This window comes from Cydia amplana, chromosome 19, assembly GCF_948474715.1.
Source record: "Cydia amplana chromosome 19, ilCydAmpl1.1, whole genome shotgun sequence".
Lineage (NCBI taxonomy): Eukaryota > Metazoa > Arthropoda > Insecta > Lepidoptera > Tortricidae > Cydia > Cydia amplana.
In genome coordinates this window covers 11109535-11136200 of record NC_086087.1, presented here as the reverse complement: position 1 = coordinate 11136200, position 26666 = coordinate 11109535, and the positions used below count along the sequence as shown (strand labels likewise).

General features: G+C 35.8%; 2 protein-coding genes across 2 annotated transcripts in view; one reads left to right on the top strand and one right to left on the bottom strand.

Annotated features, from left to right (window-relative positions):
- The window catches only part of LOC134656855 (uncharacterized), a 494896-nt gene that overhangs the window by 232892 nt on the left and 235338 nt on the right, over window positions 1–26666 (bottom strand). The window contains exon 2 of the mRNA XM_063512379.1: window positions 11680–11971. Within this exon, the coding sequence (XP_063368449.1) occupies window positions 11680–11811 (132 nt within the window). The 5' untranslated portion in view covers window positions 11812–11971. The remainder of the gene's footprint in view (window positions 1–11679; window positions 11972–26666) is intronic.
- The window catches only part of LOC134656957 (protein D3-like), a 385106-nt gene that overhangs the window by 302729 nt on the left and 55711 nt on the right, over window positions 1–26666 (top strand). The window lies entirely within an intron of this gene.

Below are 26666 nucleotides of genomic sequence, written 5' to 3'. Positions count from 1 at the left end.
CGGGGTCAGTACTTGGATGGGTGACCGTTTTTTTGCTTGTTTTTTTTGCTTTTGCTATTTTTGTTGATGGTGCGGCTGCGGAACCCTCCGTGCGCGAGTCCGACTCGCACTTGGCCGGTTTTTAATAGTTATTTAGTTTAAGCCTGCGAAGCTACTGGTGCGGGGATAGAATTTACGCATGGACATATATTTGTGTAATTAACACGGATATTTTGTTCGAGATTGAATTTCGATGTGTGTAAGTAGGAATTTAGTTTTAGTACCGTTTCGCGGTGACAAGGTACGAAACGGTACTAAAATTGTATTAAATTCCTACTGAAATTAAATTCTTTGACTGTACCTATACCTAATATATAGAATAGTTAGGATACTATATATTAGGTATAGGTACCTATATCATTATATATCATCGTCTAGTACCCGCAATACTAAACCTTAGGTACTAACCTAACGATGGGACTATGATGTTTTGTCTAAGATTGTCCATGCCCCATTTTTAGGTACTATCACTATTTTTCGCAGCGGACTCGTGCTTGACGTATTTCTAATTCCAGATATCCATTAATCTCACAAGCACTGAACATTAAAACTGATAAGCATCAATAATTCCTATCTTAGTCGAACTTGTCTTTAGAAAAAGAACTCTAAATGTGCAAACATAAAGTTTAAAATGGCTCAAAATATTGGGACATTACGCGGACGTTGCTTGAGTTATGCCCCTATTACTCAGTTTTAATGAACGTCAGGTAAAATAAACACAATGAAGAGATAATTAAAACGAAATTGACTTCTCGGAGGTCCTTTAAAATTCGTTACACTCCAAGTTTATAAAAAAACGGTACGATTCAAAGGTACCGTTTTTAAAGTTACCCTTTTTAACTTGCGAAAGTTCGATAGCGTTTGAAACTTCAGATTGCCTATTAATGGGTTTTATTTTATTTTTCCTTTGATTGGATGGAAGTTTTTTTAAGTGGCGAAGTTCTGTTAGTTTTATAACAAGCATGAGTTAATGATAGCGTAGCAAACTGCCACTTGTAATTTGGTCAGCGTTATAAAAACTGGTACAATTTGTAAAAATAATATTAAAATATATCTATACGTTTTTGTTATTAACAATGGTTAATTGTGTTATTACTACATATATTATAATTTTGTACTTGATAATTATTTATAGTTTGTAGCTTTCTAATAGACCCCGAAGGCTAATCCTATTGTCTATTGTTCAGTAAAACCGCACGTGCTACTTACCTGCAAAAAAGGGTCCTAATTATTCTATTTGGCACCTGAGCGCGGGCTAGTCCAACGCTCAAAAAACCAGTGTAGGTGCGCTCTCCGATAACGCGCCTTTGTTACGCATCTCGATGACACATTTTAGACTTGTTCTGTAGCGTTCGACTCGCCGGCACTCAGTAACCGAAGTACCGATTTTTTATGCAGGTGGTTGTGGCACGTGGCACGAGCGGTTTTTCTTAACAATAGACAATAGGATTAGCCTTCGGGGTCTATTAGAAAGCTACAAACTATACTTAGACGTTAAACAAAACATAGGAAAAAAAAGATATATACAAACAAGCTCCTAATCGCGACATTGTTTACGTAAAATAGGTAAGAAAGGCCATGGCAGGATAAGCTAAGTGAATCTGCCCCCAGCGAGTTTTGGCTTGTAATTTTTTTCGATGATGTGGCTTTGTATTGGTATAGTATGGCTCTTCGAGGTGAACTTTTCGCTTCGAACCATAATCTTTCAAACAAAGGCCATTGTCTCTATTATCGCAAACCCGCCAGCTCGAGCGTTAGCACGTGCCATATGAATGTTGTATCATATTGAAAAACACCGGCACGTGCCAGTACAACATTCATATTGAAAAACAACCGGTATCGTCATAGTATTAAGGTTCAAATTTAATGTCACTGATATTCTAGATATTACGTTTTGGTAGTGTAGGACCATAGACCGCCCCGAAGCGATAAGGCACTCATATTATTTTGATACTTAGTGTGGTGTTAAAAATGAAACGTGGTTACATATTTATTATATTGTTTTATTTAAATTATTAGCTTGCGGTGGTAAATGTAATAATTTACAAAGGTGCAGCTGCAAGCATTGTTATTTTTTCTTATCTTTAAAATAACGATACCTACTGTGAAATTAGCACCTCTGATGTGATGCCGACGCATAGTGACAATAAAAACACTGATAAGGATTTACGACCTGACCACTATTGTTTTGCATAGGTAAATACAATAGGTTTACGAGAAGAGCGGTGTGCAAGATCCGTGTGCATGAGTAGTGGGGTACATTATTTTATCATTTACCGACCCTACATCAGGCTTAAGTCGGTTTCTAATATCCTAACCGTGTGCTTCGTGTTATTTATATAAGTACTCTGCCCGATATTGTTAAAAACTTGACGATCTGCTTACGTGACCCTGGATTTTGATTGCAAGAAATTTATTATATCTGATTTTTTATGACACGATTTTATCTAGTACTTAGTAAGTAGGTAACTGTTTATATACCTACACGGAAAAATGTTGATTATACCTATGTTAAACTTATTAATCTTAAATTTACATTGTTACCTTAGATTTTGTTATATAACAAATATACAACGCTTTATCATAAAATATCCGGGTGACCGAGCTTCGCTCGGAAAACATATAAAAACTCGAAAATGCGCGTTTTCCCAGAGATAAGAATTTCATCGAAATCGTTAGAGCCGTTTCCGAGATCCCCGAAATATATATATATATATATATATATATATATATAAATAAATAAACAAGAATTGCTCGTTTAAAGGTATTAGATTAGATAACCACGTTTCATTTTTAACACCACACTAAGTATCAAAATAATATGAGTGCCGTATCGCTTCGGGGCGGTCTATCGTCCTACACTACCAAAACGTAATATCTAGAATATCAGTGACATTAAATTTGAACCTTAATACTATGACGATACCGGTTGTTTTTCAATATGAATGTTGTACTGGCACGTGCTAACGCTCGAGCTGGCGGGTTTGCGATAATAGAGACAATGGCCTTTGTTTGAAAGATTATGGTTCGAAGCGAAAAGTTCACAAGTATGCAAAATTTGGTGTTTTAACCGTGGTACCACAGCTTTTGTACCACAGGGGGACCACGGGTAATTTTTTCCCCGTAGACCCACTGCTCCAGTTTTAAGTTATCTTTTTGAATACGAAACTTTCCGTGGGCCCACGGGTCATTCCTCAGATAATTTATTTCCCCATAGACCCACTTCAATTTAAGCATAGGTAGGTAGGTTAGGTTCGTTAGGTAGCTTCAGATGCCCGAAGGGCAAACCGCCCAGAAATAGGAGCCCCGCGAAGCGGGGCTCCGTCTAGTTACGTTGTGAAGCAAATGTTTTTGGAGAAGAAACACTAAATTTGCAATTTGCTTTCGGCAATTTACATAACGTTTCACGTTTGTAAAATGACGACGCCGTTTGTAATAATTAAATGTAAGAGAATGTAATAATTAATCCCACCTATATAACCTTCCAAATATGACAACGGTGGTCCACGGGTAAAAGACAGTTCTTTTCAATTACCCGTAGTCCCATTTTGGTGCAGTGAGTCTACAGGGAAAAGAAATTACCCGTGGTCCCCTGTGGTACAAAAGCCGTGGTACCACGGTTAAAACACGCAAAATTTGAGCCCCCAAAAGTTTATAGCTTTAAAATAAAAAATAAAAAACGAAATATGATCTTTTTTCAATTTTTTTTTATAGTCAGCCGATTTTGACGTGCGTCGCGTATAATGTGCATATAGTAAAGACAATTATATCTTCTTCTTTGAAGGCCAGTTCCATCAACCACAATAGACAGGCTGATCAACACCAATAAGCACTGAACTAAATATAAAACTTCGTATTCAATAAAATTTAGCAAAACTCTATAAGTGACAGACGGTTTTGTGCACCCGACCCTAAATAGGGATAGTAGAGATAACAAACCATATTATTAAGTTTTCAAACATACATATTGTCCGGATGTTCGATACAGTAAACACCACAGCAAAGAGAATTCGAAATGGAGACGGATTGTCAAAGTAAATTATGTAGCCACAGTAAATTTTCTGCCATCTTTCGACAGAAGATTAAAACTGTTAGAACGTCATTTGACTTTAATCCTTACTCTTTCACTCTCTTCTTCCTCGCGTTATCCCGGCATTTTGCTACGGCTCTTGGGAGCCTGTGGGGTCCGCTTGACAACTAATCCCAAGAATTGATGTAGGCTCTAGTTTTTACGGAAGCGACTGCCACCTGACCTTCCCACCCAGAGGGGAAACTAGGCCTTACTGGGATTAGTCCGGTTTCCTCACGATGTTTTCCTTCACCGAAAAGCAACTGGTAAATATCAAATGATATTTCGTACATAAGTTCCGAAAAACTCATTGGTACGAGCCGGGTTTTGAACCCGCGACCTCCGGATTGAAAGTCGCACTCTCTTACCGCTAGGCCACCAGCGCTTCCTTATCCTTATTCTTTCACTGATGATATGTGTTAAATTTGTTAAATATCAAAAAGTAAAGTCATCTACTCGACTGAGGCCAAAGGTATGATGCAAACTTTTCGCGCGATGGCGCCATATAATTATTAGGGAGTTACTGTCATGGTAAATATACCATGACAGTAAATCCCTAATTATACACTATATTATCTTTGGCCACAGTTAATAAAAGCGGCCAAGTGCGAGTCGGACTCGCCCATGAAGGGTTCCGTATTTAGGGGATTTATGACGTATTAAAAAAAACTACTTACTAGATCTCGTTCAAACCAATTTTCGGTGGATGTTTTTTTTTTAGTTTTATCATTCTCTTATTTTAGAATTTACAGGGGGGCGGGGGACACATTTTACCACTTTGGAAGCAATGATTTAACTCAAGATAGGTTATAGGCGTTCCGAAATTGAAGCGCTTACCTTGTGACAAATTGGACAAGTTGCCTTTAGTCGCGGCTGGACAAGCGAGAAATGTGCACGTGCTAACGAGCTCCCGCACACCGAAAGAGAAAGAGACGAGCTTATGTTTAACAACGAGTGTGACAAAGATGGATGTGAAAATTAATAAAAAATAACAGATTTCTTCGTAGGCACAGAAATAAATATGGAAGTATTTTTTGTGCTCCTCAAGTATGCGTACAACCTATCTATGGTTAAATAATATCAATGTTTGGAAGTGTCTCTCGCGCAAACTATTCAGTTTAGAAAAAAAATATATTAGAAACCTCAATATCATTTTTGAAGACCCATAGATACCCACACGTATGGGTTTGATGAAAAAAAATTTTTTGAGTTTGAGTTCTAAGTATGGGGTACCCCCAAAATTTATTGTTTTTTTTTTTTCTATTTTTGTATGAAAATCTTAATTCGGTTCACAGAATACATCTACTTACCAAGTTTCAACCGTATAGTTCTTATAGTTTCGGAAAAAAAGTGGCGGTGAGATATGGACGGACAGACAGACAGACATGACGAATCCATAAGGGTTCCGTTTTTTGCCATTTGGCTACGGAGCCCTAAAAAGGCAGTAGGCAACAATTCATATAACGCCAGTAACCGGCACTGGACCGTAATTATCCAATTACTTGTTTCATTCCCTCGGGGACAAGCTTTGGAGGGTTTATTCTGCACAAGCGGAATAATCTCGATTGTCTCTTTGAAGGACTATCGTATTGTGGTTCTTAATTACATGTGGAGACTAAATTTAAATTGGAGGGTATAAAATAGGGATTGGGATCCGTACTCAACTAATATGGATCCGGTTATAGGATCTAGATGAGACGAAATTCCATACATCGAACACCCGTTTAAGATTGGTTTTGTTTAGAAGAAAAACAGTATCCTAGTGCCTATGTTTGACAAGATTCACTTGTTAATGGAGCTTACACAGAGGTGTGAGCTCCATTAACAAGTGAACCTTGTCAAACATAGGCACTATTTCTAAACATAAACCAACCTAGGTTTAATATAAATATTTGACCCTGCATCAGTGCTTATTTAAATACTAACCAGCAACTGGAAGAATACTCAAAAGTATGTATATACATGTATTTAAGTTGGACTAGCTCTCGCATAAATTAAACGGAAATCTGAAGTTTGTACTTGAATAGAATTAGTGAACCCTGTGGGCTTAGAAAAGCTAGTATCATCAACATCATTGGATTTCCCATTACCTACACTATAGAGAAATATAGTAAGACAAGAGTGCTCACTCCATACATCAGTTCAGACTATTAATTTCAGTGTCTACATCTAGCATCGAGTAGCGGAACTATCAGTACTGCTACTTGACAATAGATGTAGAACCGACCGAAAAGTCTTATGCTGTTGAGATAAGACTTTCCGGTCGGTGCTACATCTATTGTCAAGTAGTAGTACTGATAGTTCCGCTACTCGATACTAGATGCAAATAGTCTTTTTGGTACTAAAACTGATGTATGGAGTGCATGAGCACTCTATGTATTTTTTTTTTCTATGCCTACACAAAGATGTTTCCTAGAATAGTCCCGTTCCATTCCCGTCCAAGGAATGGCATCCTTATTGCTACCGACGCGGCACCAATATTTTATTATACGAATATGCAATGGTCGTGTGCGTGATATCGGAATGGCTTGAAATATTGCTGTTCTATAAGAACGTTATCCTTAATAACGTTATTAAACGTAACGCTTATTAAAACGGTACCTATTTAAGTTAGAAGGATATTCAATGCTATCTGAACTGCGCGCTGTCAAATCCACTTTTCACTTAGTACAATAACCATTAAAATGATAATTTAGTATATTATAAATTATTATATACCTACTGCCAAAACAAAGAATGCACCGACCATTTTCTAGTGCTTTATTGTGCATGAAATTGATTACTTAACGATTACGATTACTTACTACTCAACATTTATGGATACAAAATATTTTAATTATAAAACATCTATTAAAATTACCTATATTTTAACGTGTTAAAAACTTACTACAATTTAGTCATATAATAAATAATTAAGGCAATAAAAACAGATCCTTATTATGATAATGTGTGTAATAACCAAAACGTAATATACCGTTACGATAACGATATTTTTATGACGATATCAAAGCTTGAACGATATCCACAGTATCGGCTATCGCACCCTGATCAAGAATTATCCTGCCCACCGGAACGACCAATGAACCGAACATTTTCTATTACTTTATGTCACAAATTGTCGAATCTTTATAGGATATCCTTTATAAGATACGCTAATACGACTACTGTCATTGCATTTAGTTATAAAAAGCAACATATTCAAGTCATGGGCATATATTATATAAGAGGGCGTAAAGCCAGGAAATAAGAAGTGCACAAACGATATGGCGCGCCACGCGATACATGCGACGGAAGAAAAGCCATCGCGCGGGTTTTTACCTTTTTATCTCAAATACTTACTCTGAATATATATTTCGGTTTAGGACTTTGCTTGTCAGATCCCTTGGCAATATTAAGTACTAGCACAGAATAAATAATAGTACTAAGTATAGAAGACTCACTCTCTAACAAAACGCGTCTGTTACGACCAGCACAGATATAGCCGCTAGGTGGCGACAGCGCCACGCGCGGCTTATGGCTTTCCCCAAAATTGGGGCCGAACGGATGTACTTTTAGCTACCTGTAGCAAAGCGACGAAATCGCGGAGTGAAACACGCCTGGTACTAGCTATTTTATACCAGAATTATACTCGTATTGTTATGCAGGGTAACGATATACAACTGCTAATAAGTAATTGAAAATTAAACATGTTTTCGTGATTTTATATTTTAAAGTTTAGGTTCTGCCCTTGCAATTAGTCTTATTTCCGTGATTTTTCTCATGACTTTTGCTCTTGATTATAATCTGTAAAAAAATCAATAAGAAAACTACAATTTTGCGTTAACCCTCTCTTAAAGTTATCCGAATAATCGTTTTACTAAAGTATACATAAATTTATGTACCTATTTGTAAAAAAAAAAAAACAATTGGCAAAAAAATGACATGACATGGCTATCGCTATCATGCTCACCCACCGGAGCGGTATAGTAGGGTCACACCTCGGACACTGGCGATCAAATGTATGAAACAAACGCGTTCCTACGCACACAGCCTAAGCTCGTGTAGGTGAACGCGTACCATGCTTGTGTGAGTGAGATAAGACATTGTAGGGTAACTGTGAGGTAATAACCGAGAGCGGGTGGGCGGCACTTTCAACGGGAGGCAGGGAGCGTCCATACTGTACGCTAGTACTCTTTATTATACTGTGGTTGGGTGGTATATCCGTATACGTATATGTCGCAGGCATTTTGTAAGAATCCGCCGTTTACAAACGGCGTCGTCATTTTACAAACGGCGAAACGTTTTTTAAACGCCTTGGGCAATTTACAAACGGCGCCGTTAATGCCATAACTGCCATAAGGCAGCGGTCGGCAACCTTTTAGCAGCCAAGGGCCACATAGTAGTTATCGAAGTTGACGCGGGCCGCACTTTGTTAATATTTATGACTTTATCAGACATTGTCGTTTGTCAATATTACATACAAAATAGCCAGAGAGGCTCGCGGGCCGCAAGTGACAGGTTCACGGGCCGCAATTTTCAAACGGCGAAACGTTTATAAAATGACGACGCCGTTTGTAAACGGCGGATTCTTACAAAATGCCTGCGACATATACAAGACAAGAGCTCCAATAAAGCTTTTCCATTAAATCCGCCTGTACAGCTTTAGGCCTTTCATTAAAAAGAGTATCATCTTCCCATTACGCTCTGTCTGGAAGTAATGCCTCGCTCAGACAATTAGGTCCCGTCTTCTGTTTCTGAACAAAATTGAAACTAGCTAAATATTTATGAAAATTATGAAATTCAAATAGGTATAAATAGAAATACAAGTAGGTATGGTCGGATTTGCACGTTTGATTTGTGGAAGAACTGAGCACCCGAGAAATTATCATTCAGAAATTTTCGTTCGGCATAGTTTTAGAAAATGCTGATAATGAAAAACGTGGTCCCATAAAAAAAACACAGCGTTCTATAATCTATGGTATCGATGCTGACTGGCTTAAAAAATATCTATCCGGCTCAGTAGTCTCTGAAAATAGATTAGCATTTAAACTGTGTAAATTAATGCTGTTTCAAACATTGTTTTTATCCTAGCTAAATTAAGTTAATGCAGCTTACGATATTTTAAACAAACGTGTTCCAAATACCCAAACTGAACAGACTTTTACGACTTCGCATATGACTAGAGTCCTAAATCACACTAAAAACCTTCACCGCCGTAACAATGCGAGGAAAATTCAATAAAGGCTGACTAGGACGTAAATTCACTACCAAAACAGCCTATAACATATGTAATCTGAAGAAATGAATGTCGTTTTACAACGATAAGGAACACTTACTCGTTTTTTTACAAAAAGGTCTAAAGTAAGCAGGTATTTAGAGTGATATATGTCCTTTTGGATTGACAGGGGACATCTCAGCAAATAATTCGGACATGCGGTGCACGTTGGAGATTTATTAGAACCTTGACTCCGCATTCGGGTTTATGGAGCTCTGCTAGGCTTTGACCTGTCTGCCAAAAGAAAATATAACACGTACCTCTAATTGCACAACTAATATTTTGAATAATGTAATTAACAGATAAAATAGTGGATAATGTTTATACATAGTCCTCCTGATCGCTTCAGATGATAATAATAAACAGTGTGGACGATGTATATCGTGAGCCCAGATATAAATAATAGAATATTTAGAAGCAAGTTTGGCCTGGTCAGCCAACCATTTGGATTTACATAGTGATAGGCTAATTATTTTTTTAAAGCTTTTTCTTGAATTTATCACGTGCGTTTGTTTACCTTCAGTCCGATATTCCTCGTTTGGAGCATGAATTTAGTCAGTTTACGAGTACATTTGAATTGCAAATAAATAAAATTCACGTAAAAATAATACCATTTTATCCATAAAACAGAGCATTTTTTTAAGTTTGTATTGGCAGTTTTTATTGTTTCATAAACCACGCGAAATTGGTGCAAAAAATAATTCGTTTTAAATACCGACTTCACAAATTTCAACTTAAAATATAAATGATGCTGAGCATTCTCTTCAAAACAAAAGAATTTCGTGCTGCTTTTGTTTCTGCTACAATAGCTCGTAGTTTTATTCTAACATTGTGATAAAATGCAGGCATCTTTAATGCTGCTTTCTAATCAACTTGCATTTTGCAAGAGCCCGTTACCTAGAATGGTGTCTGAATTAAAATGTTACGTTTGCAAAATACTTTTAATGGAGGCTAATTCGAACGTAAATTTTGTAATCTAAATGATGTAATTTAGCTATCATTCGCGTATGTATACAGCAACGAGCGAATAGCACGGGTGAATGATAACAGAATGACACCATTTTGATTTAAAACTGATATAATTTTGATGTCTTGTTTTTTTTTTGTATACTTAGTATTAAAAAATTCAAGCTGATTTTTGTTTTAAAATTCAAATTAAAGGTTTTCATTGACACATAAATAATGTAAACTTGTTCAAAAAGTACAAATGGGTATGGTATTTAAATTTCTGTGCAACCCAATGTGAAAGTTCTAAGCTTTCTAGTGAACTTACTTCAAATTCTTTTGCTCATTAGTAACAGAGTTTCAATAAAGTGTTTGTTGCGTTTAATGAAAAGTGCTTTTAGGTACTGGATTTTACACATTTTCGATGTTTCATTGCAAATAAAAATAAAAGTTTAAAATAAGACATCTAAGTTTAGTTAGCTATTACTTGTTACTTGTACGCCGAACTACACTTCAAGCTTCAATTCACCATTTTTTTTGTGCCAATATAAGTCTAAGCAGGGTCTCTGCTGGCAGTCGGCTGGCAGTAGACGGTCGGGGAGGCCTTGTACTAGATGGAGGTGATCAGTTGAGAAGGAGGCTGGCTTAACTGGACTCGGCTGGAAAGAGCTGGAAGTTGACGCTCAAGATCGCGACAAATGGAAGATTGTTCTGCAAGCCCTACTAAGGGATAACAGGAATGCATCATCATCATCATCATAAGTGAGAAAGTAGGTTAGTAGTATAATTTATAATAAACTTCCAAACCATATTACTGAATTATCTATTAATAAATTTAAAAATTATGTAAAGCGTAAACTTATTTCTAAAGCGTATTATACCACATAAGACTACATGAATGATAAAACAACGTGGGATTAATTGTTATTCGAAATGATTATTTATTTATTAGGTATATTTGATCAATGATCAGGAAATTGATATTCCGGTGTATGTACTTCTTTTGTGTTTTTTGTTTATTTATTTGACATTTAGATTTTATTCTAGAAACATTATATTAGACGTATAAAGTCTTTATTGTATTATACAAAGGGTTAATGGTATATAAAATATATTAGACTAGTCTTGTTTATACAATTTTTTTTCATGTTAGACGATCCTATTGTGAAATTCTTAAATTTGTGTTAAATTTGATTTGTATAATAATCCAATATTATTGTGGAATAATAACATCAATAAACTGCTCTGATAATTAGCTTAAGATAATTTATAAGTATGTTACGATTCATAAGTGCTTGTTGCTAGGCCTACATGAAAAAAGTATATTTTGACTTTGACTTTGACTTTGACTTTGACTAATTAAAATTCGTACCTTAGGCGTGAAGTTGGTCGGGTTACAGATGGGCGGCGCGGCGGTGCTCCCGTAGTGCTGCTGGTACGACGATGTTAGGATCTTCTTGTGCGCAGACGCGTGCGCGCGGTACGCGCTCACGCTCAATTTCATGCTTCTCCAATGGCATTAAAATCTTTTTTTATACCTATTATTTTAAATTTTATTTACACTTTTCGAGAAATAGTTTTATTTTTCACTTTTGGCACTTATGTAACTATCTCATTATATATTTGTTATTTGCGCACAACCGTTTGTCGTTTTCACTCGGCATCTGAAACAAGGAAAAAATACATTGAATACCAATAGTATTTTTATTAAAACAAAAATTATCGTTTTTATCTGAATTCTTTTTAGAATATAAATATAATTTGTAACTTAATTAAGGGAAATACTATAGTATCGAGAAGCAATTTATTTTTGCTAAAACGTAAAAAGTAAATAGTTTTATTTGCACCTATTCTGCTCACTGCTCAAAACGACCTTAAGTAATTTTTCAATGTCATTTACGGTAGGTACGCATATCTACGTAATGGGGCATTATTAGTAAACGAGTTATAATGGGATGCCAAATTCAATTACTCTTTCAGAAAGAATTAATTAACAAAGCTGTTTTTAATTTCTAAGAGAAAAATTCGAAATCAAACCAATCCGTGCCCGCCATTAGCAGAAATTGAAAGCAGTAAATGCAGTAAAGCAAATAATGCTTAATAAAGAAACAATTATGAAAAGAAGTATAATTAAATGCATAATAAACAACTTGGTTGTTTATTAGAAACGTTTTAGCTTAATTGAGTAGGTGTAACATGTACTTATCGAACTTTTTTTGAGAATACAGGGACTCAAATTTTATTAGTTTACATCTTTGGACTAATAATTGTAGGTAATTGTTGAAAAATGCACTATGGTCTGAAATAATTGTAATAGCATTTCAAAAACCGACTTCTTAAAACAGTTTAAGAAGTCGGTTTTTTTCGGTTAAAGATGATTAAATAACGGCGCCTAATTAATGTGGATCCTGTTGGATCCAATGTCGCCAAATAAAGCTAACGACGAGTGGTAACATTTATTATTTCACTTCAGTTTTTCCTGGTGGTAGGGGTGTAGGGAGGGGACACGTTGAAATAAAAACGGAAATATTTATAGTAAATAGTAAAAAAGTTTTTCTAATGAGGCGAAAATGGGTTTGTACATTTTTAACGACTATAGAAGGACGAAATAATAGGCAGAAGGACCACTTTTGTGTCCACTATTATCTAAAAAAATACATATTTAGTATAGGTAGGTGATACACATACATGTTTAGTATAATAGTAAAAGTAACAGAATTTATATCACAGCGTATCACAACTTCTATAAATTTACAAAGCTAGAATAGTGGTTGATTTCAAGGTCATGTTTAATTATTTTTCTACTCCAGCACTTAAATGTGTCAATTAAATGACTGACAGTGATATCTAAAGCAATGTCATTTGAATGCTTTGTCTATAGGCTCATAAGATGACTGCTAGCAGTCATCTTATGAGTATAATACAACTGCTTTATTTTTTTTAAAGATACAAGTTCCGATTATCTTGATTGAAAGAGGTATGTTTTCATTTACAATAATAACTCTTTTTTTTTTTTGAAATAATAACTCAATTTTTTTTAAATAATAACTCTTTTTTTTTAATAATAACTCTTTTTTTTTAATAATAACTCTTTTTTTTTAATAATAACTCTTTTTTTTTAATAATAACTCTTTTTTTAATAATAACTCTCTCTCTTTTTTTTTTTTTTTTTTTTTTTTTTTTTTTTTTTTTTTTTTTTTTTTTTTTTTTTTTTTTGCTGCAGCTGTCATAGAAAAAGTAATGTATACAACAGCTCATAATTGGTTCTTAAAATTCTCGGGTCTTTTTTTACAAAACTCGACTTTTTTTTTTTTTTTTTTGCTGCAGCTGTCATAGAAAAAGTAATGTATGCAACAGCTCATAATTGGTTCTTAAAATTCTAGGGTCTTTTTTTACAAAACTCGACTACGTCTCGTTTTGTAACTTCGACCCTTGAATTTTAAGAACCCTTATTATATCACTGTTGCATAAACTACTATAGTATCATACTGTGCAAAAAACATTTACCTTTCACTTCTTCTTAAATCAGTTGGCATACATCATCTATCATTACAAATACAATACAATACAAATACTCTTAATTGCACACCTCATTACAGAAAACAACAGGCGGTCTTATCGCTAAAAAGCGATATTATTAGACTTATTTAAAACCCAAATTTGACTAAATCACCCCGATTGAGGCCACCTATCAGTTGAGAGGTAAAGCAATCAATAAGGCAGTGTAGCGTATACAGCGAAGCCGGTTGATCGACGATCAATCAGCCGCATCAACCGATATAACGTTCCAGGAATCAGTTGCAACGTAACACCCACAATTAACTAACATGATTTAATATGGCTGCGTAAGCATAATAATGAGAACCGATCGTCGTTATCTACATGTTACAATTCACGTTCAAAATAGGTTGGATATCTATAATTCTGACAGTAGACACCGCACAGCCTAAACCGTTGAATGTCTCAACTTGAAGTTGGTAACATAATATTATATTTGTCTAATGTACCGTTCCGCTAAAAAGGTTTTTTTGAAAATAAGGTTGAATATTTTTAACGACTAGGTACGCAGATAAAGTCACGGGTGGAAGCTAGTGATATATGACATAGATCTACGTCTAACACAATTTTTTTAAATTTACAACCAATATCTACAATATCCGGAATTCCAAAAGTCATGAGTATCTAACTTTTTTCATAAATAAAACGTTTTCTGAACATTTTGCTAACTATCGATAGGTAACTACGGAACATCGATATCGATGATGACGGTGGCAATCTCTAGACGGCGCCACTGTGTCGAGAGGTGCCGGATGACGACTAGGGGGACGGAGCATCGATCGAACATTCAATTATGTAGTTAGTACTACGAGTAGTACTGTCATTCATAAAAACATATCTTACGGCGAATTTAAACTGTTGTGAGACATATTAGCATTGGATAATTTTATGGTGTTAGTGCTTGAGAAGGAGACCTAGGCTCTCCGAAATACGTCGCGCGAGTGACTTAAACAAGTGAGTTTAGACTGTAAAATTATTCAATATTCAATATCTTACATGTCAGTAGTATTCCAAATAGAACTATAGAAATGTCAGTTTGATCCATTTTGATATTCATAATTCTGCAACTACCTTGCTATTGGTCCAAATATGATGTGCTGCAAATAATGCTCAAAGTTCGAATGCTGATTTGCGGGCCGAAAAGAATCTTCATAATTTGCTATATAATTGTGACATATTTACTGACTGTGACTTATATTTCATAAGTGTTTTTCAATAAAAAAGATACGTAAAGATTTTATCTAACGCCAAAAAAACAAAGTATATTACCCACAGCTTTATTGAGCTTACACTTACAGTTAAGCTTATTTGTGTAAAATTAACACATAATATCTATATTTATTAAACTTCAATCGCTTACGACTTTGTATAAACATTAAATAACACTAATACGACTTGGTAAGTAAATCGTAGCCCTAAGCCTACTTTAGTAAACTCATCATAAATTCTATCCCCATTTTATGCAAGCTCTTTTTTCAATAAGATGCATTCTTAACAAGTTGGCTCTCCGCCAAAATGAAATTTAATGGCTTTGGAGAGCGAATGCTATCAACTGGCAGTATATCTGCTGAATAAGCTGTAGACTTTTTATTTCTTTATTTGGGGCATTATCTATGAAAAGGGACCTTATTGTCGATGGCGCTTACGCCGCACAGCGTCGCGCGGCATTGTATTTATATCAGAGCATCGTTAATAATAAGGTCACTTTTCATGGATAACGTCTCATTTTTTTATGGCTAAGAAATAAGTTTAATACTTACTCGTACCTATTATACCCATAGTACCTATTTAGTATGCCGCGAATGCAAAAGACGCTGATTTGATTCTGAGGACTGGAGGTTTTGGTCACCTTTTCTTCCATGTTATGACATATTTTTCAACACTTCACTAATATTTGTAACACTTTAGTATAGTATTGTTTTTACAATTTATACCGGTATTCCTTTAATTTAGTACAATGGTACTTCGTAATGACGAATGTGTTTAGTTTTTATTAAGTAAATTATACTATGACTATAAATTATGAAGAATTTCTACTTAAAATAACACAGATAAAATATATTTTGTTACTAGTTATAAGTTTAAAACAATAACAAACGGAGATTATTCTTCGAAATACTATTGGAAAGTCAAGTTCTCTTGAACTATAAATGCGGAAGGTAAATATCGAATTTGTAAGCACTAGCTTCTACGAAAACAACTTGTAATCTATATTTATCCTCAAATCCAAATAGGCTTTTATGGGATTCGTGCGGATTCTTTGCGATGTTTTCCTTCGTCACAAAGATACTGGTGTAAATGTGAAATTATATTTTAACATATTTGCGAGTACTTGGTTGATTCTGGTTTCAAATTCATGATCTCTGGTTTGAAAGTAATAGTTGGCATCTAATAGATAGATACGGTCTAAGTGGCCAAATATATCGTAACACACCTTTGATGTCATTGTAATAACGATGTGTTCCGATATATTTGGCCACTTTGCCCGTCACTACATACTTATATATTTGATGCTGACTGTATATAGGACTGGGTTTTCGTCGGCTTAGAACCAGTGCCACTTAGTGCTATGTATTAGGTATTCCAGGATCCAAGCGAATGAAACATGTGTAACGCCTAAAGCCTCGGGTTTTCTCCGTGTCTAGACTCGTGTTACGTAAGCACTCGAGTGTAGGGTCCTCAATCTGTGCTTGGCATAAGGAATGTAGCTGAGAATGTATATAATAATATCTTATATCCCTGTACAAGAATCAGTAATCAATCCTAACCTACCTCTGTAAGAACATCATCTTCCTCGCGTTGTCCCGGCATTTTGCCACGGCTCATGGGAGCCTGGGGTCCGCTTGGCAACTAGTCCCAGTAATTGGCGTGGGCACTAGTTTTTACGAAAGCGACTGTCATCTGACCTTCCAACCCAGAGGGTAAACTAGGCCCGTATTGGGATTAGTCCGGTTTCCTCACGATGTTTTCCTTCACCGAAAAGCGACTGGTAAATATCCAATGATATTTCGTACATAAGTTCCGAAAAACTCATTGGTACGAGCCAGGGTTCAAACCCGCGACCTCCGGATTGCAAGTCGCACGCTCTTACCGCTAGGCCACCAGCGCTTCCTCTGTAAGAACAAAAAAATGTATTACGGTTAAAAAAAAAACAAAATTTTATTAATACTTTGAAAACGGGGTTTCACGTGTATTGGCGGTGTGACCGGTTAGAACAAAATTTTGGTGTGACGAGTTGATGCCTGCATCAAGCATACCCGGACCCTTCTCTGATAGAAAGCCACATATGTGTTTTATTGAGTTCCCTAATAAAGAGGTGGATCGATATGCTATGGTGTGTAGGTAACACAACTTAAACTCAGCTCGTCAATATTGACGTACGTAATAGCTGCACTACGGCCGCGATTAGAATGTTCAATCTCTCTCTCTCTCTCTCTCTCTCTCTCTCTCTCTCTCTCTCTCTCTCTCTTCCTAGCTATTCATCCCACATGGTGATAGGGTCAGCTTTCCTGCTTAACCTTCTCCACTTCGCCCTGTCCACGATATCGTCCTCGAATAACTTGCACTCACTCATGTCCTTTAGCCTTGGAGGATACAACTAAACGGAGTAGCCATTAACAGGCTTTCCCCTCTGTCGAAAATAGGCGGCCAACGGTCATACACAATGTATGGACTGACGTTTATCTGACATGGCTATTTTTACGTTACGCATACATTTGACGTTCCCCTCCCCCGCAAAAATCGGCAGACTGTTTTGTACAGAAAATTACAGACATGGCGTCTCCGTTTGATTATATCCTCCAAGCCTTTAGCACTACATCCTTCCATCTTGTTCTCGGTTTGGCGTAGATGTTCGACCTTGGATGGCAATCTGTCACTTAATTTAGCAATTAATTGAGAGTGACCGTGGCAGTAATGCAGCTACAGTTGCCATTGTAATGTCACCTTAAGTGTTATGACGTACGCTACCAACTTAACCTTGAAAGGTCAGATTTCAAGTTGCAATTGCCTCGCTCACGCCCTTTGATTTTGCCATATGAGTGATATGAGTGACATCTTTGAACATGAGATATAGGTATCGTTCAAAAGACTAAGCGCCACTTGCACCATCCCACTTACCCAGACTTAGCAGGTTAAACCGTTAACCCAGTGTCAAATTGTACTGGTAACCATCGTAAATCCAGGTTTAACCGGTTATCCCCGGGTTAGTGCAATGGTGCAAGTAGCGCTAAGTCGAACACTTCAACATTGAATTTTAGTATAAATTAGTAGGTATTTGAAATGTACATGTGCTTACTAGAAATGTCTCCTCCTTTATCCCTTTACTAATTAAACAGCCCAGAAGCCGCAACAGAGCAAGTAACTGTCCCGAAACGTCCGTTACATGATCAAGTACTTGCTAGCTTGCACTAAATGTCCTGGGTTCGGGCTTGATTTAAATCTGTGCGGTGAATTTGGAGTTGTGCGCCTTGTTCTTAATTGTGCGGTCCAAGTGAGAAGAGGAGAGAATTACGAAATGGTCGTGACCTTGAACTGGGCCGCAAATTTTTAACAGATAAAATTCTATGAGAGCTCAATGATTGAATTATGTAGCAAATGGACATTAGTTGCCTGATAATAAATGATGTTTTAATTGATACGGTTCGACTAGAAAATCAGATTAGGTAGTTAATCAAAAATTAATAAAGTGCATCGGGTTTAATTTATCCCAAATGATGTAATTTTGATAAATCACAATCTTTACTAAGCATACTTGTAGCATTCTGGCAAAAGTTCAATACCAAGAGGACTTAGTACGCCTTGTATTGTAGCAAATATTACCATAGTATTTCTGAATTATTTCTTGTTGTTCCTAACTTTATCATACTTCAGTATATTGAAACAAAAAAATGTTATTTATTGAATGTTACTATTTTGTAATAACTCTATGTCCCGATGTCCTTTTAACGGGCAAATTCAAATCAAACTACAACAAGTTCCAAATTCAAAACTGCATATTATTACTCTGGGGCTTAGAAGACTATAGCATAATTTTATTTAGATATATTTAAGTAGTTTGTTTTAAAATGTACTTACCTGTCCAATTATTAAACATTCGATAAATTCTTGTACTTAATTTGAGCCTTAATACTCACTAATAAAGCATATCCGCTCTTATTTGATCACTTGCGCCATCCTGTTATGCAAGCACTCGGGCGCAAAGAAGAGCACTCGGCACACTCGGCACGACGCGACCCTTGTTAACGGCGTGTGTGCCGGACCTTATAATAATGGACTTAAATTCTTCTTTGCTGTTCTGATTCCGTATCTTACAGATGTAGTGCATAATTGTTTTCCTTCGTATTTTCTCGGAAAACGTCGTATTTGTCATGCTACTTCAATCAACCTCAAAACTTTTTGTACCGAGACTGACTGAAATAGACACGTTCCAGGGGCCCGTTTGTCAAAAGCTTGTAACTTGTAATACAAGTGGAAGTCCCTTTTTGACAGCTTTTGTTAGAAAAGGACTTCCACTTGTATTACAAGTTATACCAGCTTTTGAGAAACGGGCCGCAGCGCAGGCTGTATTTCGTGAACCGTTATAGCTATTAGGCAGTTGAAATTTTTACAGATGACGTATTCCTGTTGTTGCTATAACATCAAATACTAAAAAGTACGGAACCCTCGGTTGGCGACTCTGACACGCACTTGTTTTTTTTATATTAGCTTTCGCACCACCACGTCCAAATTGTCATAATCCCGATAAAGCGATCATTATGTCTTCAGGCACTCTTCAACTCCAACTAGGCCGGTCCATTAACCTTATCAAGTGCGGAAACAAAGTGGATGAAATTTGTCACCTGCCGCTGACGTCGATACCTCTTGCAACTTGGGATTGTCTCGAGATAGTTCAATTAGGAGATGAATGGTTTTAGTTTTCTAATTTCTGGAGCCGTTAAATATCATGAAATAAAATAAATTTAAAAGTGGAAAAATTACTGTCTTGGGTGAGACTTGAACTCACGGCCTCTGGATCGATACTCCAGCGCTCTGCCATCTGAGCCACCAAGACCTCATACATAGCCAGCAAATCTTTCCACCATATGGGTCAAGGGGACCCAAGCGACATCTACCGTAAGAGCTTTACACTTCTTGAACGGCCACCGGAGTTCCAAATCATATTGGAAATTCACCAGTTATGATGCATCGATCGCAGACGTTTCTGCTTGTTAAAAATTAAAAATTAAATAAAATGTTAGAAAATTCTGTTAATATGGGGTTCTGAGGTTAGCTCCTGTATTATTTTCTAAGTTTTTTGCGTCGCAAGATCGCTTGCTATCTTTAAATTAATGATAAATACATACCTAAAAACTAAGAAGTAAATAAGCAATTAGGTAATTACAAAACAGTGAAATAAAATCTACATACAATTTCATCCATCAATATTATAAAATTAAATTTAAAATAACCCGTCCTGGACCTTTAATTATACCTACATTCGAGCGGTTCCGTAGCCTAAATCTATAAAAGTCAGCAAGTAATATTTTAGCACATTTTTATTGTTGAATAAACCCTGAAATCACTAGAGGCGACTCCATTACTCTAGTTTTATTATCCCATCAATACTTGATAGGTATTACCAAACACAGATACTCGCTGTCAAGTTAAAAATACTCTTACATATAGGGTGCCCAGTAATTAATGGATAACCATCTAACCACCAACAGGGCACCTTAGGCTGGTCCAGAAAATGCTCTTATAGGTCTAGTAAAAGTTTCGTGGCGTTCGAGATAATCGAACTTTTCTATCTTTTTTAATAGATAGCACCATACTTCAAATTTAGAAAAGTGCGATTATCTCGGAAACCACGAAACTTTTACTAGAACTATAAGTGCATTTTCTGGACCAGCCTAAGGTGCCCTGTCGGTGGTTAGAAGGTTATCCATTAATTACTGGGCACCCTGTATACTCGATGCTACTTAATGTTAATAATAATTAAAACTATCGCACTAAAAATGTATTGAAAGGTAACGCACAACCTAAATCATTGAAGATATGACTTCGAAATTTTAGACTTATAATTTTCAAATATTCTAAAACTGGAATGAGAAATAATTTTGGAAATTAATTCCTAGGAAAATAAGTAATTTTTTATAACTTTTATGCAAGCAGAGGCAAAAAAAATGTACCTAATAATAAATAGTTTCATTTTATAAAACATAAGTTTTCATATAAATGAGGCTTGTAAACAAAATTTGAACAAGCGCTAAGTTTGATACAATGTTATTTAATGTTTTTTCTCATCTCACCTAGACGTGAATCATTTCAGAAAATCTTTGGATTTTAATTCAGTATATTGATACTTCTAACATAAGCTAGACCTATGAGAGACCCGTGTGAAGACAGCTCCAATTTACCGCAAGCGCGATCAATGAAAATAAGCCGCTTTGAACGCTAACTTGAAAGTGGAATAAAATGTTTTATAGATAGTGCGAATTTTCACTAAGAGTTTCGTTCATATCTTAAGGTCTTATCGTGACGCTAAATATTAAGTAAGGGGTGTTTCAAGTTAAGCATATTTTTACACACGTGTGGCCAAAAATTAAACTGTCGGGTGTACTCATCAAATTGACCAACTGGCTTTTAAAAATAACTTGTGTTTCGATTTTACATACACTTAAGTTTTTTAAGACGCAATGTATTGCGAATTTTGTTAAGTTTAAGGCGTGACAATGATATTGGCGTACATTGAAGATAATTATTTATTTTTAATGAAAAATACGAATACTTAAGTGTTCATTATTTTTAAAAGTCGCTGAACAAATGTTGGTCAGTTTGAGGAGTATAGCCCACAGTTAAATTTTTTGCTCGTATTACAGGCTACACCCGGTAATATGGTCTGCATATTCTGCCTGGATCCTAACGCTGCTGTGGCATCCTAAGTGATGTTAATCAGATTTTGATTCACTAGTTCATGAATGCATTCGTAACCAACCATGTATTTGCAACTATAACTCCAAATCGATTCCTTTTGTTTACCAAACGATTACACATGTCTACAATACCCTCAACACACAATATATTATGCTACTAACAATACAAACGTCTAGGCCAATATCATATTATGTAGGTCAATACTGCTCGTAGTTGGTACATATTGCACCGGAGACCACACACTTAATATATATATATAACAACACGTCGTGATAAAAATTCAGTGCGGCAATGTATTAAATAATCCTTTAACCACTTTTACCTACGATAAATGATAGGAATTCTATATAGGTACCTAAGCTGTGTACCTAGAAAGGCTGGGTACCTATATAAAATTCCTATCATTTATCGTAGATTCCATTGAACAAGGCAAGGCTTATTTTATAGCAAGAATGCATCTCTAACTGTAGCTAAAACGACTTAATAAACACGTCACAGAGATTTGCGAAACAAAGCTACAAGCACATAGCCCCATGCAGTCATCAGCGGTCTCTGCGGTGAGCCTTTGACCGCAACGTCCGCTTTCTAACGCCCGAACCAAACTCACACAAATATCAGAAGGCATACGAAAGTATACCTACTTATAAACCACACTTACTTATTACAGATACCACATATTACATTATCGTGCCAACATCCACTTATTGATAGCTGACACAAAACATTGTTTATGAATAAATATCTTGTATCTTGTAATTATGTTCTCGCTAGTAAATAGATGCTTATAAGCGCATGTTGGAAAGTACAATTGACGCACGCTTTTACGCTTAGGTATACGCGCTTAGAACGCATGTTGCCTAAAAGCGCTACATCAAACAAACTTCCAAATGTGCAAACGTACCCAGCGAACAGGCGGTCAATGTAGCCTTTTCTGTGGTGAGCCGTGACCACAAACCCCGCTCTGTGACGCTCGGACCAAGGGCTCTTTCAGTTTCCAAATAGGATTCGAAGTAAAACCATTAAATTATGTCGAATTCATTACCAACAATTACTATTCGGTTTCATAATATTTGCAACTTTTGATTAAATATTGTATTTAACAAGACTGAAACTTGTATATATGATAAGTCACGACGAGGAACGACATTGGACGTTAAAAAACTGTTCTTGATTTGTTATCACTCACAGAGCTAAAGAAATATAATAAATACAGTAAGCAAGATTCAATGGGGAATGCCGCCAAAGTGAGATCGTGACGTTAACGTATTATTCCATGATAGACATTATTATACTCCGGCACACGGGACTTCGTGTGACGACATTTGAATTCATTGGTTTTATAATATTTTTTGAAAGTAGACTTTTTTGACACATATTAGGTATTAGGTACGTGTCAAAGAAGCGGTCTTCTACTTTCCTCTTAACGGGCCGTCCCATCTTAATAGCATTCGAAACTTTCGTGTAAATAAGATAAAATCCTCAAACTACAGCATCCTGTATAAATTACTCGATGGGCTAACTCGAACATTAGGCTAGTTTGTTGCCAGTTTGAGTTCTGCTTCGCGGATATTCAACTAACATTGGTGAATTTGATTTATCAGAGAGTAGCGTCGTGTAATTTGAGTTTAAGCTTGAATATAATTACAATTATTAAAAAGGAAGGGAAAAAAGACGAAGGGAATAAAAAATAATGGACCGTTGTCAACATCTCCAGTTGTTGTACAGTCAAGTGTAAAAATATGGGTGGACAAATCATCTCAAAAATATGCGAATTAAGAACTATGGGACATATAGCTGGTCAAGCAAATCTTGTCAGTAGAAAAAGGCGGCAAATTTGAAAAATCTAGGCGCGAAGGGATATCGTCCCATAGCAAATTTGAATTTCGCGCCTTTTTCTACTGACAAGATTTGGTTGACCATCTATATTTTCTAATAAGTTGTCTTCACCCATATTTTTTTTTACACTTGACTGTACTATAAAATTGTCACATCAACATAACGTCAAACCAATTATGTCGCTAAACCAGTGTCATTTCATTTGTCGTTGGTGTTTTAAAGGTACAGTCAGCAGCAGAAGTAGCTAAGCGGGCGAGGTGTTCAAAATTACCTTGACGCGCTCTTATTCTCTTAACAATAAAGTCGCGTCAAGATCATTTTGAACACCTCGCCCGCTTAACAACTATTGCTGCTGACTGTATAAGTAGAACATCAGTAACTGGCATAAAAAGCTGGAGTTGTGGAAATTAACGGGAGAGGCCTTTCCCCAGCAGTGGGACACTATAACGGGCTAAGAAAAAAAAACATGTAGAATGTTTTTACTTCGCAACAAGCAACAACTTACCTTGAGAATCTAAATAAATAATTATTGCCAGTTTAGTACTACTTATTTAGACCTAAAGAAATATTTTTCCCGGTAAAACTGAAAACTGAGTCTGTCTTGTTATGTTGTACCTACACATAAGAAGAAACCAGTAACTTTACAGAAAACCAAATACCTAAACGCAAAAAAGTATAAAACCCGCATCGCAACAGCCTTCCTTTCCAGAAATCGTAAATAGGTTTCGGGAAATAAATCAATAACGGAACACTGGAGATCATCATAAACAATCCAAGGATACAAAATAGGACAGGCGACCTTCGGAGTATGTACGTTGATGCCACAGATTACTTAACACCAGATGGAGCGTAGCATGGGGCCCGTTTCTCAAAAGCTTGTACCTTGTAATACAAGCGGATGTCACTTTTTGACAGCTTTTGTTAGTAAGGGACTTCCACTTGTATTACAAGTTACAAGCTTTGGAGAAACGGGCCCCAGGTCGCTAATGATGATGGTAAAATTATGTAAAATATTCAAAAATGTTCTCATATCAATAAAAATAAAAAGCCTTTTATTTCAAATCTAAATCGATACATTACATTACAAAAAAATAAGTCCGTGTTTACAAGTATTTATTTACCTATAAGTGAAAAAAAATACTTCTAGAGAAGAGAACGATACGATATGTACTAGATACCAACTAGTTTGGATTTTAACTAGATATCTTTTGCAGCTCAATTCGGGCAACGAATGTCACTTTTACGTTAAATTATCGTATTAAGATCGTTTCAAAATCGTTTTGAGACCTAAAAATACATAACGAGACGTTTTAAACATTGTGAAAATCGTTCAAGAGTATCTCCAGAATCGCGGTAATGTAAAATTTTACAGGTTATATCTTAAAAATATTGTTATCGTATCTTGGTGATGTCTAAAAGATATCTAGTAGATGCCTATTTCAAAATCAGAATCGAGCCCTAAATATCTGTATCGGAACGATTTGTTCTATTGGAAAGGTTGGTAAAGGTAAAGGGACGGCATTAGAGCTGTCATTGGATATCGGCTATCTGTACAGTTAGCCGCAGAAGTAGGTAAGCGGGTGATGTGTTCAAAATGTCCTGAACATGCATATCGTAGCATTCTCATAACAATAAAGATCATTTTGGATCTAGCCCTTCAACATTTTTTTTATTATAACTTTCACGTTCACTGTACGTATACTTGCAAATATAAGTATTATAAGATTATAACTATTAATTCAGATGCTAGAAAAAAATGACAACAATGTCAGTAATTGTCAGTAAGACAATTACACAAAAGCAGATTAACGTGGTGTTAACTTGTTTTTCGTTCTTAAGTTATTTCATTCAATTATCGACGTAATGTTCTGGATAATAAGATTCTGATTGAATAAGTCTGTATGAACCTATAATGCTTACTTTACCTATAATGCTATCAAGTGCAACATAGGTACCTGATACTAGCTCCTAATTGTTAAATTTCTTTAGAATAAACATATTATTATATAATATAGCATAGTACTAGAAATAAGATTGTATTTAAGTATGTTACCTGTTAACAAACATTCCATCGGCGTCACAGTTCTCTGACCGGTTTTGAACCTTACTGCACCGAGACAAAGCCTAACGACTGGTCAGGTAAGTGTATTGCCGATAGTACCTACTTAATACCTTACACAGTAGATTAAGGAAGATTGTTGAGTGCTACCGTTCGCCAACAAACTGTCATACAGTTTGGCGAAAGAAGATGTGTAATGTATTGCTGTGTATTTTTTTATTGAGTAAATAAATAAATAAAAAAAATAAATAAAAAAGTCAGAGATCGCAAAGAAAACTTGCATTTTCCATTTCATGCTATTTCAGGGTGCGCCTGCCTCTGACGTTTCATTCAATATTTTAAAACGAGTAACTGTTTAAATTGCTTCCCACTCGCATTTGGTCTTAATTACCGGGCGGTGGGAGGGTTAAGTCAGCTACTAACTGGAATTTAATTTTAAGAGTAATTACTATAAAGTTATTTGTGTTATTATACTCCTTCGATTTCAGGGGCCTATAAATCCCGGTCTTTTGGTAGGCTTGCGTGGGGATATAGATCCAACACGTAGAGGCCCCTTGGAGAGCTTTAATGTCATGTAGAACGCCTACTGGAACCCGTTCATAATATTATACTTATTATTTACAAGTTTATTATTTTCACGCAATAAGTTACAGGCGTATTCGAATTTTAGTTATTCGATCTGTTTGCGATATGATACTGATCTGTCAGTGTCTGTTACGCCTGTTAGAAGCTCATATGAGTTTTTAGGAAATGATACTAGGTAATTATTCAGAATTTAAAGATTTTTACAGTTTTTGGGTACAACTGGAACTTAGGTAGTGTTCATACATACCTAAATAAGTCACCAGAGAGCGCGTAGAACGCACTTTCTGTGGACCGAAACTGCTAGGAGATGATGATTATTTATTTATTTATTTTATTCATTTTAGGGATAACAAACAACTATTACAATATAATGTTATGTTGTGTTGTGTTGTTATTTAAACTTTATT